This window comes from Tenebrio molitor, chromosome 1 (genome assembly GCF_963966145.1).
Source record: "Tenebrio molitor chromosome 1, icTenMoli1.1, whole genome shotgun sequence".
NCBI lineage: Eukaryota > Metazoa > Arthropoda > Insecta > Coleoptera > Tenebrionidae > Tenebrio > Tenebrio molitor.
Window position 1 is genome coordinate 28,593,251 of NC_091046.1, and position 20,553 is coordinate 28,613,803.

Below are 20,553 nucleotides of genomic sequence, written 5' to 3' on the forward strand. Positions count from 1 at the left end.
GCATTTGTGGTAACTAAGTAAATGGGTAATTACAGGCAGAGCCCCGTAATATTTAACAGGTACGTAGAAGAGACCTGTAAAGACTTTACAAGGCTCATCAAAAAATAAATAATCAAAACTAATTAATTGATTTTTTTTAAAGTTTATTACAAACACAAACAAATTTAACTATCAATTGTTGCAATTACATACGTTAATAATGCATTTTGATCCGTTTCGAAAGTCATTTTCATATCGCTCCTGGGATCGAATCAGTAGAGAACCGCACTTGCAGCGTTGGTAATTTCGTGGTTATTTTCTTGCATTTCAAGAAAATCGCCTTCAAAGTTTTTATTGGGCATTAAAGCCATTCTTTCTTTTCTTTCTTTTTGCAACAAATTTCACAAAACTTCTGACAGTATTTTTGTTATTTATCTCAACACCATGACGACGTAGGTATAATTGCCCCACCGCCTTTCATTACAAAATTTTTATAAACATAAATAACAATTAAAAAACGAAATTTAAAGGCTGAAGGTGGAAATAAAAATTTGTATGCAATTCGCTTAGCAATTAATCTTTACTGGGCTTACTGGCTTATGGAGACTCGTTCCTTACGTCACTCGTCCAACAAGGCCAGCGCGCCCGTAAAGATTAATTTACTAAGTTCGTCACATAAATAACTATTAAAGGCCTATGATTGCCAAAAAAAGCCCAATTTACACACGAACTCGTTAAATAAACTACTAGGTATTTCATCATAGTATGTAGAGCTAAAGTCAAAACGAGACATGACAGGGCGGAGCTTAGGATGCGCGCTCTCCAATTTACCGCTGACATCATACAGTATCATACAGTCGTCAGTTTAGGGCAAAAACTCATATAACTAGTTATATGCAAAAACTTAACCAAAACTCAATTTTCTTCATCTGATGAAAGAAATTGTACACCGAGGTCATCTACTTTTGTTTTAGAACCTGTAATAGAATAATAAAAACTAACTTCATCTTCAGAACATTCCCCTAACACCCTCTATAGCGTAAACAAAAGAAAATGTTTGACTCCGCCATTGTCATATACGTAAGCTGGATTCAACTGATCTAAAGTCCATTCATTTTGTATTGAACTTTTCAAGGTCAAATAAATTAAATTTTGGCACTGTAATTATGTTTTGTAAATAGTGACATGCATATAACCAACATAATGTGATTTAGCAATGCTCAATTCAACGTTTACGGTGTTTATCTGCATGTCACTATTTACAAAACATAATTACAAAGCCAAAAAATAAAATTATTTGACCTTGAAAAGTTCAATACAAAATGAATGGACTTTACATTCGTCTTCTGCCCAAACCACGTGATGTCATGTTTCGTTTTGACTTTACCTCTAGGTATTAGGTATGTTTGCCGATGAAGCAACCTTTCCTATCAACGCAACGGGACGGTTTCGTCGCAATATGTTCGATATTGCGCGATACTAATTAGTAATTAGTCCAGTCAGTAGGGGATTTTGCGTTGCATCTTGAATGAAAGGAAAGATGCAAAAAAAAACAGGTTTTCACAGAATAACTCGATAAGCGTTCATTATATGAGAAAAATATTCAAATAAAAGTGGTAAACGATAAAATTTGGCAACTTTTTTGTATTTATACTGTTCTTGTAAGTTTAATTGGGACTGAGATACAATCGACGAAAGATGCAATTTAAAGAAATTTGTACTCCAAAAAACGTCAAACTTTATTGTTAGTAAATTTTGCAAATGACCAAATCAAATTTTAGATAATATTAAAATTTTAATTGCAGATTTATCCATTTTGAATTAAGCAAAAAATGTTATTCCTTTAATTTTTTCTTGTAAACTCAATACGGGGATATACTGTAGATGAATTTGAGGTACGTGTTAATGAAGACAAGTCTAAAATAGATGTTAAAAATTTTCGAAACGTTTTGAACATAACTATCGAGCGATCAAATTAAGTTGTAATCGAGTCATCCATGGATTTGAATCCGTATGTCTTTTGCGATTGGTATGTCGAGATCTAACCTGTGTTTATTGTAGCGTGGAGTTCCAGCAACGATATACGATTTCGGATAACTCGATTACAAATTAATTTGATTGCTCTTTGGATTCAATAATGAATGGATTAATAAAAATGTAGAATTAAAATATATTTTGCCAAATTGCAACACTGAAGTTCTAAACGGATAGTTGACAAAATAGGGGACAAGTGGCTTTCGTTATCAAGTTATCATTTGAGACAAAATCAAACATTAGGTACATTGCAGAATGCTTATTTATTTCATAAAACCCCAAGATGCAATGTCATGGAAATGCAAAGTGAGTTAATTATAAATACCTCGGTGCAAAAAGGATATAAGTATATAAAGTTTTTGAGGAAAAAAAACACCAATGCTGCTGAATTTATTAAATTCCATAGTGTTGATGTATTTCTCATTTTATAATTATTTAATAACAGTACTTTTATTTTGTTTAGGTTGGTACTAAAACCAACGAGTAGATGTAACTAAGGAAAAACCTGGTACACGCCATAGACACTAACTTGAAACTTGTAGATTGTAAAACAACACGTTCACGTTTGAATAAACAGTTTTAGCTTTTAAATCAAAACAGTCGGCCTTATTAGAAAATCCCAACAGGTTATGGGCTACAGTGCGTATTAAAAAGAAAGTGCACTCACGGGAAAATATAATTTGGCGTACTGGTTGAAGTAATCTCCGCAAGTCCAATTTTGAGGTTAAGGAATCCACGAGGTGAACCAAAGAAGAAACAATGGATTCGTCAAGAATAATTAACGTTGGACTATTGGAAGGGAAAGCAAATTGGACTACGTGGAAATACAAAATTTCCGTCTGTCTACGAGGAGTCTCCGGAGCAATGGATGTTGTCCAAGGCAGGTTAGTGGCACCTAATACACTACAAGAAGATGCTACCGCTGCCCAAACAGCGACGTACAAAAGTGCATTAGAAGTATTCAATAAAGCAGACAGCAATGCCTTGATTATCTTAACCACGAACATGTCAGATGAAACGTTGCAGAAGATAATGCGATTCACGACGTCGCGAGAAGTATGGCTGGAACTTCACAAGTTGTTTGACGGCGTTTCTGAGGACAAAGTCTACAACCTCTGCTTACAATTCTTTGGATTTAAGAGGAATCCTGAAGTTGACATCGCATCACATATTTCAAAATTGAAAACACTATGGAGCGAGTTGAAGCAGGAGATGATGAAAGATGAAGCGAACCTGGAACTACCAGACTTATTTCTGATCTGTAAAATTCTGGGAACACTACCAGATGACTATTTTTCATTCAAGTCTAGCTGGATGTTAATGTCAAAAAGTGACAGAACAGTCGATAATCTGACAAATCAATTGTGTGCATATGAACGAGCCTTAGGGACCAAGGAGGACGAATCTTCTGATCAGAAAGCTCTGGTTGTGAACTCGTCGAAGCAGGCATCGCAGCAAGCGAATGTAGTCGATTCCAAGAAGAAAAAGAAGCTGATTTGTCATTATTGTAAGAAGCCAAATCACACCGTGAAAGTGTGTAGAAAGTGGATAGCTGATGGCAGGCCACCGAAATCGAGCAATCCGGAACCAGGTACGAACATGACACTCGTTTCTATTACATCAACTGTGATGAATTCTGAAAGCAGTAATAAAGACTGGTATGTAGATAATGGCGCGACAAGTCATATCACAAATGACAAAAATTCGTTCAGAACACTTGAACCATTTTCAACAACACATTCAGTAACCACAGCGAATGGTGAGAAAATTGAAGCCATTGGAAAAGGTACAGTGGAGATTGAAGCAGCAGTTGGAGGAAGATGGAACAAAATCACTCTGACAGATGTTTGGTGCGTTCCAAGTATTCAGAAGAATTTGTTCTCCGTTCTTGCAGCACAAGATAAACGTCAAAATAGCGAGTTCATCTCAACCACAGAAACTTGCAATTTCAAAGTCGACGGATTAGTCCAGCTGATAGGAGTTCGTGATCGATTTGGAGGACTTTATAAGTTGGCCGTGAGAAGTACGAAAACCAGCTCACTCGATGAAGTCAATGTCACAGGTACAAATAATCTCTTGCAGCTATATCATGAGAGATTCGGACATCAGAATAAGCGCCATGTGAAGTCGCTACTGAGCAAGGAGCTGAACATCAAAGTGGAAATGGACAGTGAACTGTGTGAAGGCTGTATGTACGGAAAAGCTCATCGCCTACCATTTGGCACTAGAACGAAGACAACAAAAGCAGGAGAGCGAGTTCACACAGATGTGTGCGGACCATTTCAGGAATCGATGTCAGGATTTAAATATTTTGTGCTCTTCAAGGACGATTACACAAAATTCAGGACGATTTATTTCTTGAAAGAAAAATCAGAAGTTGCAGAGAAGCTGAGTCAGTTTTTAGCTGAAACAAAAACTGTTGGACATGTGATCAAAGAACTTCTGAGTGACAATGGGAAGGAGTTTGACAACAAGGACGTTAGAAGTATGCTTCAAAAGGAAGGTATTATTCAACGTCTAACGATGCCATACACCCCACAACAAAACGGCTGTAGCGAAAGAGAGAATCGCACAGTCGTCGAAACAGCAAGGGCAATTATGCATGCCCACGGAAACATTCCGCAGACACTCTGGGCTGAAATAGTTCGTTCAGCTAACTACATCTTGAATCGCACGGGACCTTCAAACGTGCCAGGAACATCTCCATATGAACTGTGGTACGGTAAGAAACCGGGACTGAAACACTTACGTGTAATAGGCTCCACTTGCTATGTTCATGTTCCGAAGCAAACCAGAAAAAAGATGGACCCAAAAGCCACTAAAGGTATTCTCATTGGCTACGATCATGATGACGGATACAGGATCTTCGACAAAGAGGAATGCAAACTCATTAGATCACGAGATGTCGTATTTGAAGAGAAAACGCTTGAGCACACGAAAAGTGTGATTATTCCAGAAGATGATTCAACGTCTAAACAGGAAATTCAAGCTGATCGCGATGATGAACTCACCGATGACGATGAAGAGGAGCAGGAAACCGAAGATACGTCAATTTCTGGAACTTCCGAGTCAGATTGCGAGCACAACGCCGACAGGACCACACGATGTCTACGGAACAGATCGACTCTGAAAGCGCCAGAGAAACTGCAAGACTACGTGATGCATCTTGCAACGTCACTTGAGGAACCAGAAACTTACGGCGAGGCCATGAAGTCGGATCAAAAGGATTACTGGAAAGAAGCCATGGACCGTGAAATGAAGGCTCTTCAAGAAAACGAGACTTGGGAGCTAGTGGACTTACCTCAAGGAAAAAGGGCTATTTCAAACAAATGGGTCTACAAAGTGAAAACCAACGCCGATGGATCAATCGATAAGTTCAAGGCGAGACTGGTCATCAAGGGCTATTCACAGCAAAGAGGAATTGACTATGACGAAACTTTCAGTCCAGTAGCCAGGAAGTCTACTATTCGAACGTTACTCAGTGTTGCCGCAAATGAAGGTATGAAACTTGCACAGATTGACGTTTCAACGGCTTTTCTCTATGGTGACTTGAAGGAAACCATATACATGCAACAACCTGAAGGACACTGTGATGGATCTGGGAGAGTATGTCGACTAAAGAAAAGCTTGTATGGGCTGAAACAAGCCCCTCGTTGCTGGAATGAGAAGTTTAGCAATTACATCATTAAATTGGGTTTTCGAAGGAGCGAAGCGGATCCTTGTCTTTTTGTTAGGCAAACAGGCTCCACAAAAATGTTCTTCGTCCTTTATGTTGATGATGGTTTAATTGCAGCCAATGACGAACAGGAACTTCAACAATTTATCGATGACTTAGGACGAAAGTTCAAAATAACTGCTAAACCTGCGTCGTTTTTCCTGGGACTGGAAATCAATCGAGAAGAAGACGGCTCGGTGAGGGTGAGTCAAACCCACTACACCGAAAAACTGTTAGAACGATTCAACATGAGTAACTGCAAGGCAGTGACTACTCCAATCGTCAAGGACAACGAGACAGAAGAAAGCTCTCGAAACTCCGAGTTTCCATACAGACAAGCCGTGGGAGCATTGATGTTCCTCATGTGTGGGACACGTCCGGATATTGCGTACGCACTCAGCGTGGTATCCAGAAATCTTGAGAATCCAACAGATCGAGACGTAGTTAGGGTCAAGAGGATTTTGCGGTACCTGAGAGGTACAACGAACTGTGGGCTTCTTTACAAGAACAACCAAGCAAAGGGGGTTTTTGAATGCTACAGCGATGCAGATCATGGTGGTGACCTTAGCACGGGGCGCTCGACCTCTGGTGTACTGTGCCTCCACTCTGGGGCCCCTATTTCCTGGATGAGCCAAAGACAATCTTCCGTTGCCATATCCACAACTGAAGCTGAAGTTGTAGCTGCCAGCGAAGCTGCCAGGGAGATCATCTGGATCAAGAGGATTTTAACTGAACTGGACCAATTGAAAGCAACACCTACATTACAAATCGACAATGAAGCTGCTATTCGACTTGCCCAGAATCCCGAGTTCCATCGAAGAACGAAGCATATTCGTATCAGACATTTTTTTGTTCGCGAATTAGTAACTGCTGGAGAGATTATGGTTTCAAAAGTAGATTCTGAAAAACAGCTCGCGGACATATTAACAAAACCATTGTTTTCAACCCGATTTAGAGATTTGTGTAACGACATGGGAATCTGTAAGTTATTAAATAAGGGAGAGTGTTGATGTATTTCTCATTTTATAATTATTTAATAACAGTACTTTTATTTTGTTTAGGTTGGTACTAAAACCAACGAGTAGATGTAACTAAGGAAAAACCTGGTACACGCCATAGACACTAACTTGAAACTTGTAGATTGTAAAACAACACGTTCACGTTTGAATAAACAGTTTTAGCTTTTAAATCAAAACAGTCGGCCTTATTAGAAAATCCCAACACATAGAATAGAGCATAAACGCTACTTTCGTCTAAAAATGGAGTCATTCAATTTTTGCTGTTAGATCTTCAACTGCTGGTGGTGGTCAATCACACGAAAACTTCACACTTTAGATCTCCAAATAACTCACATTCCACATAGGAACGACTTTTGGAAGAACAACATGACTTTGTTATCCTAATATCATGGGTCCGTAAATGCTTTATGGTTTTTGGTTAAAATAGTAATTTATTTAACGAGTTCGTGTGTAAATTGTTTTTTTTTTTGGCATGCGTGGGCCAGTTTAAAACGGGAGTGAAACAATATTTTGTTTAATTCGAAATACCTACTTACAATAAATTTGCTTTAGCGTTTACAGGAATTGCAAAAATAGTGTTGAAAAGAACATGCACAGCCAAGTCTTGATTTGCCTATACTTTATTTAACGTGAATAACCTTTTAATCTTTTAGGGCCAGTTTATATAAAGAGAATTAAATATTTAATTCGAATTAAATTTTAATGCGCGATTAACCCATGAATCTGATATTTTGATTGGTTCAATCTGATCACGTGTTCAGTTAATCTCGCATTTGATTACGATTAAGTTAATTTCGCTTCTGTAAACTGACCCTAAGAATCTTAAAATTTTGTTAGTATGTATTAATTATTATTGCACGATATGAAGAGAAACAGGCTTCGTTATTCATAAAATCAGTCACTGGAATAAACCATTTTATAATATTTATTAGATTATCAGATCAGTTTTGAAAAAAAAAACGCAATTTTAATAAAATTAGAGCACAAATGAACAAAAAAGACGATTAATAATAAATTGGAAACTACATTTAATGACAGAAAGAGCTACAAGGATTCACAAGTTACAGTACAAGGGAATGGCCACATTGATATTTCAATAGCCAATAAGTCGAAAATTGCGCGCATTTTCAAAACAGCTAATTCAACTTGCGCCAAAATTAAGAGGCCTCGAATCCTTCTTGAACAAATATTTTCCACAAAGACTCTTCTAATCAGTGCATTTTTTTTATAGTTATCGTGTATTGGGCATATTTTCAAAACGACTGGTTCAATTGCCATCAAAATCAGCAGAGCTGGAACTCCTACGGTGGTAAAGTTTTTTATAAAAAAAAAAACACATTAGTGCCGGTTATGGTGAACTGAAGAAAATTCTACAGATACACCCGCACTACCACTAAGTTTTCTCTAAATAAATACTGAAACTACACATAAGTTACAAATCATTGTAACAAGTTAAAGGACAGATGATGGTAAAATTGAAGATACAAAACTTTTTTTTTCAGTTTTTAATCTATACATTCATATACATTAAAATACAAAGAATCAATAGATCAACTCATGGTCTAGCTACTGTAAAAATTTCAAAAAGCTCTTTGATATGCTCTACACTGATTGAATTTTTCATGTGTTACATATGTTGATCTATTTGTGAATTCTTTGCATATCTGGAAGTAATAATAAGCAACAATATTTTTTTACTTATATGAACATTTTTGTATTTATTAAGGCATTTACTAGTTCCCGTATTTCATTTTTAAAATATAATAAAAGACAAAAAATGACTTCAGGGAACTTTATAGGCATTACGGTATTTAGAAAAATATAATAAAAAATAGAACAAGAGTCATCATAAATACATGTTCACATCACACGAAGTATTTACATATTATATCTAAAACTTAATATTATATGAACAAATTCAACACAACTTTGACTTTTGTTTAAAATTATCTTAACATAAGCTGTGTACACTGCAAAGTTATGTTAAATCACAACAACTAAGAATAAAAATACGAACGTAAAATTAGTCAATTGTTACTATAAAAAAGACTAGAAATAACTAAACATTTTAAAGTGTAACTATTTTAATATCATTTTGATATTCGAGGAATTACATTTCGATTTAAAGCAGAATTAATAAATTAAGTATAAAAATTTCAAGTGGCACTACTAAAATTTTTAATTGGTTGCCAGCCAATAAAAACATGATTTGATTTTTTAGCTGTATTTTCTTATTTGAAAAAATCTAATGTCTGAATACTGACTATTATTCTATTTAAGTATTTATTAATTAGTGTACAATTCCAATTATAACATGGAGGTAACTTAAGTTATATTTAGTTAGTCGTTGCCAATATTTTGATTTTTAAGTTAAATTTTTATACAGAGTGTATATAAAATTTCATTGGCGTTCTACGGCATTTAAGATTGTCAAGAGTAGGCAGTTTAATAAACCAGGGAAGAAAATCCACAGCATTTTAGTAAAAGAATTGCTTCCAAATATTGTAGTCCTTGATAATACATAACAGATATATACCTATGTATATTAAAACGTAATAAAGCACTGAACCACTTCATGATGTATGCAAATTATACAAGTGAACACAATAAATCATACGTTATGCGTACTTATGTACAGATACGAACTTACTATATAAATGTAAATATGTATAAGAAAAAAAATCAATTGTATTTTTTATAATTTACTTAAAACTATTTGAATACTTTGGTTTAACTTTTTAAGCTACCAATAAGTGCGCTGAAAAATTTCTTTCCAATTATATAATATGTTGTGTATTATATCCTTGCTGATAGTTTTCGATTTTGTAAAAAGGCGATTAAGGCTATACTTATAAGGAATATAGTCGGCCTTGTCGAAGAGCAACCAGATATAGTAGCTGAAAAAAAGACATTATGAGTTACACAAAAATACACATTTTCATAAAATGCTATTCTCATGATGTAAAAACATCATGCCTAATGTTTCAAGTTGTTTTCATTTTTATTTAATATTTTTAGTGATCATAATCTTTGATAAAACAAATTAACAAACATAAATACACAGTTAAAAATATGTTGTTTCTCTTTGATCATTTTCGATAATTTAATTTAATTATATTTTATTATACAGTGTGGAAACTTTTACTGGAATAAAATTCATAACTTGGACAGTGGCGAGTTTTTTTGTAAAAAATCCCGAAATAGATCAATTTTTGTGTTTTCTTGCCCACATTTTCGCCCATATGGTTTTTGCATATCTGCTCCCGGACGTGTGGAACCACCCCTAACTCTTTTTTTTCAAATGTAACGGTATGCCAAGTGATACCTCGTTTGAAAGGCCACTTCGCAAGGAATACAACGCATTATTAGTTTACTGAATATTTTCAAAGCGTACGTGCTAAAAAAATAAAAACTGATTTTATAAGTTGAACACGTTGGAGAGGTACATACATTTTTTTTTCCAGAAGCCTTGATTGCTTTTTGCCTAAGCAAGATTGAAGCACAATATCGGAACTTGGGTCATGTAAAGGTTGTGCCCAGATAGCAAGAACCCACTGTTGGAGCGGATACTAGGCTAAACGTGTTTATTATTATCAACTATTCAAGAAAATCCGGTGACTCCAGCCCGGCAGCTGGCCAGTGACAACGATATCAGTCTACGATATCACCTACTATCCTGAAAATGCTTAGATCTGCAAAGCTGCATCCTTACAAGATGCAGGTGGTGCAAGAATTAGCTCAGGATGACCCGGACCGCCGAATCCAATTTTGCGAGCAAATGATGAACCTGATGAATTGGGCCGTTATTGTTATTGGGCTGACCATAACCCTCCACAGTGCCCCTTAACAAAAGATGAGTTTGACTAAAATGTCAACGCAAATTTTTTAGGTAGACTTTTTCTAGATTGTACAGCAACTCCAAATATGATTCAGTTGAAATCATAGCTTATCGGTAACATTTTTTTAACTTTTAGTTTGCAAAAATTACTGTTTTTAAAATAATTGCAATCTATAACGTTTTATAATAATAATATTTTATTTTTTTAATATTTTACACAGTCGTCTAGACTCTAGATGTTTCATAGTTATATGCATTTTTAAGGGTTTTTGAAATTTCAGTGACATTAAATGTTTTTTCAAACATTCCACATCTTCTGTGAGAGCCCCACTAACCAATGTTGTAGAAAAACAGTCATCCACAATCTTGTTCATCACCTTTAATGCTGAAATGATTGAAACAACTTACAATCGGTTGTACTTAAACAGCGTATTAGTAATGAAATTAGGCAAATAACACAGGAAATGTTACAAAACGTAAGGGATGCATGTTACTATTGATTTGCAATTTGCCAAGAAAGAAACGGTGTCCATTTTCAACATTTGTTGCAGTAAATATTAGCAAATTGGTTGGGTGGTTGCGCACTTCCGGGGGCAGATATGCAATAGCTATTTATGCCGGAGAACGATGAATCCAGCTCGAGCGCTTTAGCCCGAGAGATGGATATCGTTCGATGGGCGTAATCATTCGGTGACGCCGTGGTGCATACAAGATTTTATTTTTCACTATACGTGTTCTTTAAAAAAAAAAAAATTGGCATATTTGCAATTATGAATTAATGAGGGCGTTATGAATTCATTACGCCCGCTTATTCTTATTACGCCCTGTTTTATTCCCCGGTTGTTATGGACATGTTTACGTATTTCGTATCCCAGGAGTTATCAAGCAATTATACTAAAGTGAAAAATAAAAACTATATGCGCCAAAATATGGGCAAGAAAAAACAAAAAATTACCAATTTCGGGATTTTTTACAAAAATTGCCTACGTCCAAGTTATGAATTATATTCCATTTAAAGTTTCCCCACTGTATCTAGAACCTTATTTGAATATAGGTACAACCAAGATACGCTTTTTTTTACCGTAATACAGCAATTCGAATAATTGTTCGTTTAAAATATCTAATATAATGTGTGTCATATATAACATTATAATTACCTTGCACGTCACCTTCTTGATGTTCTGCTGGTACAGATTCTAAAGGTAAATTGCTTTGTGTGGAAGTAAATTGTTTGTCTGTGTATGAAATAAAATAAAATAAATATGTGCACAAGAAGAACAGTATAATTAAATACTACGTAGGTAAATAAAAGGTAAAAAAAAATACGGACTAATTGATAAGTAGAGCTTATGATTCGTAATTACTACAAATTTCGTATACAAAATTTTAAAAAACGCTCTTTTTTTTTCTGTAATATAGTAAGATTAGTGAATATTTGCATTATAAAGGAGCAAATAATAGTAAATACACATTTGCATACTTGCATACTTTTTTAAAATTAAATATTGTATGGACTTGTCCAATTTCAGTTCATATACATTGTAAGAAATTAATTTAACACTAGCACTGTATATTGGAGTCTCTGGCATAGTAGGTAGGGGTGGGAGGATTTCCCCAGCAAAAAACAACGCCACGAACATGTATGTACAGAAATGACAGTTCACAGTTTAGAGCTTTGATCAATTTCGGTTTATATGCACTCCCACTCTACTGGGTGCCCCAAAACTCGCGAAACAACATAGCAGTACGTTTTTAAGTAGCCATTAAAATATCAGGTAAAAATGTTTAAAAAAATCAATCTTCTTTTTTTAGACGATATGGACCTATTCGTTACACTAAATGTGGCCACATTTAAAAATATTCAATGTATCCCAATAGTCTGCTAAATATTTAATTTTTGTTGTATCCATGTAAATGAGAGAGAAAAATCAAAGCAATGTTGCCATACGTTGTTTGAGGTAAAACCAACATAAAATCGCTTCTTGGAAATGCATGGAGATAATGAAGATCAAAGCTGCACCTTTTGAACCCCCATATCTTCAAATTTAAGAGGTATAGGATTTTTTAATTATTTTTCTCATTATCTTCTATCATGAGTTGACATTGACCCATTGAGTTGTTCCACGAATTTTGGGGCACCCAGTATATGCTTATCTCTGGTGTCGAGGACTCGGGTATATACAATTGCCTTCATTTTTAGGACAGTAATATCAAAATTTTTCGGTGAAACGCGAAGATGTGGCCCCTTTTTACTAAAAGTTCTTTAACAAGAAAATCCATAGCAATTTTTGATCGTTCCATCAGCTTTTACTAGTCATTTCAAATTATTACTGGAACCTTCAGCGAATTGTTCCAAATTCTTTCAACGTTTGGAACTGAAACGCTTTTGTGTCACAGTCAGCAAATGCCGCACCTATCTTGCTGATCTTTGTTATGCTCAGCTCTTTTTCTGCTTATAAAATCTTACACTATCTTATGAAACTTCAACGTTCTGCACTTCAATAATATATGTATTATGAACATTAATTGCTAACTCGTTACAACTCAGTTTACCACTGAGAACATCATGTTCGGAGTTCTCACAACCCACCCCTTGTAGAATTCGTATCGGTTTTGATTTCATGTTGGGGTCATGCCCTTTCTGATAATGTATTTTTACGGTACAGTCCTCAAACAATATTTCTCAGTTTAGACACAGAATGTAATTCATAAAATTTTCATATACCGGGTGATTCAGTTTGATATTCGCGGCCCTACATCTTTTTTGTTTTAAGAAAAAAGTATAAGAAACCATATATATTTGTAAATCGCTTGTGAAACTACAATAGATGATGTTGTCAAATCTTCTCTACGATGACACATGTCAAAGTTAAGACAGTCAACTTTTTTTTTTAATAATACACTATACATTACTTAGCCTATTAATTCTTGTAAAGTTTTTTTTTCTACATTTGAATGTGTAAAAAAAGTTGACGCTTACATCAGAAAAAAATCGAGAAAAATAATAAAATATGATTTACTTTATTCGAAAGCGTTATTTTCTAAAAAGGGCTAGTAAGCCAAACATTTGTAAATTCGCATTATGTTGGTTCCCTGCATGTCACTATTTACAAGACAACCACGTAGCCAAAAAATAAAATGATTTGACCTTGTTTATTTTCAAGCCTCGGGTGCGCCTCGGCCAGAAAACTGAGACTCGGACGAAATACCAAATCCATACTGAATTTACTATGCTAAATTCGCGTTATGTTGGTTCCCTGCATCTCACTATTTTAAGAATTACATAGCCAAAAAATAAAATTATTTGACAGTGAAATACCCGATCCATCCTGAATTTACTTTATTCGAATATTAGAATTTACACTTATTCGAATTTTACATAGTCACCTATTCAAATATTCGAATAATTCGAATACGATTCCCAAGACTTATCATGTCATTCATGCACTATCAAAATTCAACTACATATTTTCATCGTGTATGCATTCAAAGCGGTATAGTCAGGAAGAATTTAGGTTTCGAAGCTATATCATAGTTATTTATTTAAATGTAGGTTATAACATAGCTATTTATTTAAATGTAGGTACTTTAATAATTGACGCTATTAATGTCTAAATTCAATTGTCTCCATGGCTAACTAGCTCTTTTTAGAAAATAACACTTTCGAATAAATTAAATCACATTTTATTTTTTTTCTCGATTTTTTCCTATTGCAAGTGTCAACTTTTTTTACACATTCAAATGTAGAAAAAAAAGCTTTACAAGAATAGACTAAGGAATGTATAATATACTATTTAAAAAAAAAGTTGACTGTCTTAACTTTGACATATGTCATTGTAGAGAAGATTTGACAACGTCATCTGTTGTAGTTTCATAAGCGATTTACAAATATATATGGTTTGCTATATCTTAAAATAAAAAAGATATAGGGGCGCGAATACCAATCTGAATCACCCGGTATACGTAGGTACACACTACGAAGAATTATGATTTTAGAAAGCATAAGAAAACGGAGTGGACAAAGTAAGCATAAATGTCAGGCTGCAAATTTTTCAAACTGCCCCCACTACCCATGTATAAAATGACTACATACTGTAAATGCAGAATATAAAATTAAAATAAAACTAGTCTGACAGCACCAACAAAAGAAAATTAAGGAAAGCTTTCTGCAAATGTGTTCAATATTTAGTAGAAATATGTTTTCTGTATTTTTTTTTTTTTAATTACAGTTTGTTCAATAAAAAAGTGTTCATAATCTTCAAACCACCACATAGATTATTAAAATAAATTGATTTTCATAATGCTTTATAGTTATACATATTATTATTATTATTATATGTAATTATTTGACATCGTTTGCAGTAACAATAAATCAATTTCAGATAAATTCAATCATGTTTGTGAGTTAATACCGTGACATCATTTAAATTTATAATTAAAGTAGGCTATGGCTTTTAAATTAGATTGGCACCACTGTTGACAACTTGATTTGAATTGTCAAACTGACGCTTCAAAATTCAACACAAAATATAAAATGTCGAGTTACCAAGCCGGGGGAACACTTTGAACATTTTCTATGATTGTCAATAAAACTGTATTATTTTCTATTGCTTCATTTCTTTTAAATTAAAACAATTGAACATGAGAACCTTAAACGTCAACAGTGTTGCCAATCTAATTTAAAAGCCACAACCTACTTTAATTATTATAAATTTAAATGATCTCACGGTACTTTGGTTTATGCTCTTAGTAAATATCTGTTACGATCTCTCACTTCTCCACGAATCGTAATACGAGTATATTTATAAATTTGTTCACAACGAATTCTTGTATTGTTGATCCTGGTAAAAATTATAACGTTTTCGAAACTGCTATACCGGCAAAACTCATACTCCAGCTGGAGATGTTATTGTAAGTATGTCTAATCATGTGACTCTTTGTCCATGCACATCCTTTATATGTACAGTATTAACCAAAATAGAGCTTCATCAGTACGGATCATATTTTGTTGATTTTTTTCACATATTTTTCGAACATTGGACGATTCTCAATATCCCATTCCTTTAAACAATATTTTGAATCGCTGGGGTCCACTAATCACTCTTTTTTTGCAATTTAAATCGAGCATGACATGTAAAAATATTTTTAAATAACCTATAAATTGTCTGTTTCGTACTTTGTTTTTCAGATTTTAGCTTCTATGCTCAAAATTATTTTACCTTACATCCGCAGTTTTAAACCATTTAGATACAAAAAAGTGTATTTCACGTGGGATGAAATGGACATTTTAGGTCGATATAGATGATGAACACAGAAAATTGTTTCGTGCCCTTTATTAATATATGAGAATAGGTACTTCAGAGTACTTACTTAATTTACAAAATATGTACTAATCTTTTCAACCTTTTCGGTAACTGCGCAACTATTACCTACTCATGTTGGTTATGGACATTCATACATTAGGTACTTCTCAGTTGTGGATTCAATGGTAATCGACACATTTTTATTGCACAAACTGCAACTGCAAATATAAAATACTAATCTCATAAGAAAATTTCAGTACAAAAATGATTGTTACTCCATACGTTAACCTTTTGTTACCGTTAACATTAATGAAATGAAGTGTTTCCATTATTCCTAATTAAAACTGACATAACTTATTATCAGTTCAATTAGTTTAAAAATAATGTCAACACTTCCTGAATATTTATAAAAAAAATATATAAATTGGTAGTACCTTTTCCATGTTTCTGACCTTTTTTGTAAGACTTGTGATGTCCGTGTTTAGAATAAACTGTGCAAAAAAAGCAAGTTATATATATTAGATAACAAAGGTATTAAAAAAAATTGCAACAAAATTAGTTAAGGAACTAAATTGTAAAAAATTAGCTTCTTTTACGACCAAAACAAATTAAACAGCAACATCACAACACAATATTAATGAACTGCGCTTATAAGAGAAAAATTTAAAAAAAATTGGAAGCTATTATTAATTGATTAATGTTTTGAGCTAAACATGTGAATTCATATGAGTATGTACTACCAATAGAATTACCTTCTTCGAAAGATATGGCCTCGGAAAATTCTGACCATCCATTATAATTTTGAGATCGTATTCTTGTTTCGTACTCTCCTGGATCGAGAGCTGTATCAAATACATATCTGGCGGTATAAATTTCGTTTCCAACAAAATTTACTTCTGGGTTCACCCGAATCCAATCCTTATCCTGAAATTCAGTTTAATAGTTATTTGTATATCAAGCCCTCGAAATCATTCTTTAACGTACCGAGAGAAAAATTGTCGCCGAGGTTTTCGGTCGAGGCAAGACAATCTCGAGGATGTTAAAGGATTTCGCGGCCAAGGCGTACACAACATTTTTTGTACAACCGAAAATTTGTAATTATGTATGTATTATAAAACGAACACGCAAAATTTACTTCATTGTCAATAAATATATATAAATTTGCCCCACATGTCGCTATGAAAATGACATAAATAAAACAATTCGTTTTGTAAATAAACTTAAAAATGTCAGAAGAGAATTGTAGTGACAGTGATGTTTCAGTTTCGTGTAGGTACTCCTCCAGAGTTAAAAGTACGTATATATTATAAATTCTGCGGTTTCTAATTTCATACCCGAAAAATCTAAATGCCAGTCTTACATGGAAACTGATTTGTACCAAATATTAAAATGAGGTTTACTTTAACGGCCGTCGTTAAAAGGCAAAGGCCGCGAAATCGGATTTCGCGTCCTGTTTTAGTAGGTATGCGAAGTGCTCGTTTCGCGTACGGTTGCACTAAAATACATGCATGTATGTATGTACAAAAAAATTTCTCATTAAAATCGTTTGTGCATTTATAACGCATGACTTGGTGCTCTTTTCAGATATGTTTTAATATCTTCTTGTTTTTCTACTAAAATTAAACTTACCCCCTTTCTTCTATATACAAATTCATGTTCAGAAATATTGGATTTCGACTGAACTTCCCAAGTCAATACCATTTCTTTGGCATCGGTCCTAGACTTCAAACAGCGAAGAATAGCAGGAGTTTTTACTAATTTAATGGTCTTTTTCGAAGCTCCTATTGTATTCCATGCCGAACAAGTATATTCTCCAAAATCTGAATCACGTAAATCTTTCAAAACGAGATTATGTTTGTTTTGATTACTAATTAATTGAATACGTTGGTTGTTCACAATATCGGCGCCGTCTTTTGTCCAGTTCACCTTAGCTGGCGGATCTGAATGTACCAGGCACTCTAATTCAGTCTCGGAATTATTTTCAGAACTTACAATTATTCTTGCAACGGTTACGATCGGTTTAACTACAATGTGTTCGTAGTTATTAACTAATAAGTTAATCTTCAATTATTTTTTACTTACATTCTACGTGAATATTTATGTAACTAAAAGCTGGTTCTCCAATCTTGTTGTCTGCTAAACACTTGTAAGTACCAGCTTCTCGGTGTCTAATGTTGGGAATCTCGAGCTCTTCACCTTGTACGTCAAATCGCTGAGAATTTTTGTGCCACGATATATTTGGTTTAGGGTAGCCTTCCGCTTTACAAGTTAATATTAAAGTTTCCCCACTTTTTAACTAAAAACATAAACCTTAAGAGCTACTTTCTTGATTAATTACTAGATGTCTTCAAATACATACAATTGTTTGATTATTTTTGGCCATAAGAAGTTTAATCCGGGGAGGAACGTTCAGAATAAGTTTATGTGCTATTTTTGGGCTATTCTTTTTTGTATCCATCGCTGCACATTCATATTCACCTGCGTCCTGTACATGCAAATTGGATATTTTAATTGAACCATCGGGTAACAATTCGGTGTTTGGCGCTGCAGCCATTCTGATCCCGGATTGAAACAGTACAGCATCTTTTTGTTTAGAATCTTGATGAATAACATTCTTTTTTCGCCAGATTTGAACGTAGTCTGGAAAAGAATAACGTGATGAAACATTTTTTTAAACGTATACGAGGACGACTAGAAAAGAAACCTACCTAGCCATGAAAGAAACAATTGAAACGCACGAATATTATTTATCATATCGTGCCATGTATTCTAACCTTAGTTGCAAAATTTGAGTTAATTGTGGTACATAATTAGTTTCCATTTTATAAAGTGCATTGAGAGTAAAAATGAGTAACTTAAAATTGGAGTATCGCAGTGTAATAAAATTTTTAACAAAAGAGGGTCACCAGCCGAAAACTATCCGTGAGAGAATGGTTCCTGTGTATGGAAATGATGCACCACCATATTACACAATAAAATTTTGGTCGAAACGGTTTCGATGGGGACGTGAATCAATCGACGACGATCCCCGAAGTGGAAGACCCAAAACGGCAACAAATGAAGACATGACTCAAAAAGTTGAAGCCATGGTCCTCGAAGATGGTCGTGTAAAAGTATCTACCATTAGTACGGCATTGGATATATCTGAACCCAGTGTAATATCCATCTTGCACGACAATTTGAACATGATAGGTGACGATTCTGACTTTTTCGCACTAATGTGCACCACTGGGATCGTGAGACAAAATCAGAGTTAAAGCAGTGGGTTCATCACCCCCAAAAATTCACAAACGCAACCCTCTGCCGGAAAATTAATGGCAACCATTTTTTGGGACCGTCAGGGGCATCCTTTTCATTGAATATATGCCAAAAGGGACCACAATAAATGCAAACGTCTATGCCAACACTTTGAAGGAGCTTCGTGAAGCAATTGACCAGAAAAGACCTGATTTTTTCAATCGAGAGGTGTTTCGGCTGCATGACCATGCCACCGTGCATAAGGCTGCGAAAATTAGGCCAATTGTGCAAGAATTCGAATTCGTGAAGATGGACCGTCTCCCCTACAGTCCGGACTTGGCTCCGCCTGACTTTTACCTCTTCAGGTTACTAAAGAAAAACCTCCGAGTCAAGGTGAAACATTTTTTATAAGGGTTCATTGGAGGAGAAATGACGCAAGTGCATTGTGGTGTAGGGGGGATTATATTGAAAAATAAAATAATCAAAAAAATCATACGTCTTTTGTTTCATAGCTAGGTAGATTTTTTTTCTAGTCGCCCTCGTACGTTGTTAACACTTCACGAAAGTTAACCGAATTGTTCCAATATTCACATATATAATACAGTTTTGGCAAAGTTAATGAAAAACCTTGATTTAAATTCATATTCATTAATTTTTTCATTTCGTATAAAATTAAAACATTGCAACAGTGTAAGCTAAGATGGAATGTTTATCGCGGTTGAAGATAAACATTCACATTATGTTGGTTAATCTTTTATTGGTTTAAATCAAATATTTAAGATGGATTAAATAATTTGTTCTTTTCTCAGAAGACAAATAAAATTAAAAAGGAATTCAATACATACAAATATTAATTATATCGTCTTCTTTTTTCAGTTTGACCTCGATATTGTTTTGAATAACACGTAAGAATTACAATATTTTAATATTACGAGTACCTACATATTCATAAATAAAAATGTTTTGTTTTTAAACCGGCCGTAAAATATTATTATTAGCACAAAACAACAGCCAAAAATTTTACTTAATAAATAATGATATGTCATGCACAAATCTACTATTTTACGGAAGCAGTCTACTTTTGAATTGTTTAGTAAAATTTTATGGCCTCGTTATGACAAATTAAATAGACATGAATACGGATGGTTGTAAAAAAATAGGGATTCGCGCAACAGTCTTCAGGCTGTTGTGCGCTTTCATACAAGCTGCAAAACATTAACGCATGATGAGATATGAAAAAAGAAACTTACTATTAACTAAATTTTACAAATAAAGATATTGCTTCACTTATCAGTTGCTTTGTATTATCTTTTATATTTACAATGGGTATAAATGGTAAAATAAGGTGTCACAACAACCTACTTAAATTTTTGAGCGCCTTGGTACTACGCCCTGAAGCAGTAGCATCGTTTTTCGTTTGCCGTCTGA

At 34.2% G+C, this 20,553-nt stretch overlaps 1 protein-coding gene across 4 annotated transcripts in view; it reads right to left on the reverse strand.

Moving 5' to 3' along the window:
• Nucleotides 1-7,758: 7,758 nt before the first annotated feature.
• LOC138124311 (lachesin-like) overlaps nt 7,759-20,553 on the reverse strand; it is a 67,451-nt gene continuing 54,656 nt past the window's right edge. The window contains exons 3-9 of one of the 4 annotated variants that reach the window (XM_069039362.1): nt 18,248-18,528; nt 17,971-18,184; nt 17,518-17,912; nt 16,641-16,812; nt 16,323-16,379; nt 11,743-11,820; nt 7,759-9,644 (exon numbers count right to left, since the gene is read on the reverse strand). In XM_069039362.1, the coding sequence (XP_068895463.1) occupies nt 9,544-9,644; nt 11,743-11,820; nt 16,323-16,379; nt 16,641-16,812; nt 17,518-17,912; nt 17,971-18,184; nt 18,248-18,528 (1,298 nt within the window). In that variant the 3' untranslated portion in view covers nt 7,759-9,543. Of the gene's footprint in view, nt 9,645-11,742; nt 11,821-15,903; nt 16,107-16,322; nt 16,380-16,640; nt 16,813-17,517; nt 17,913-17,970; nt 18,185-18,247; nt 18,529-20,553 lie in introns of those variants that run through there. The other 3 variants (XM_069039425.1, XM_069039497.1, XM_069039567.1) reach the window with 3 other exon arrangements.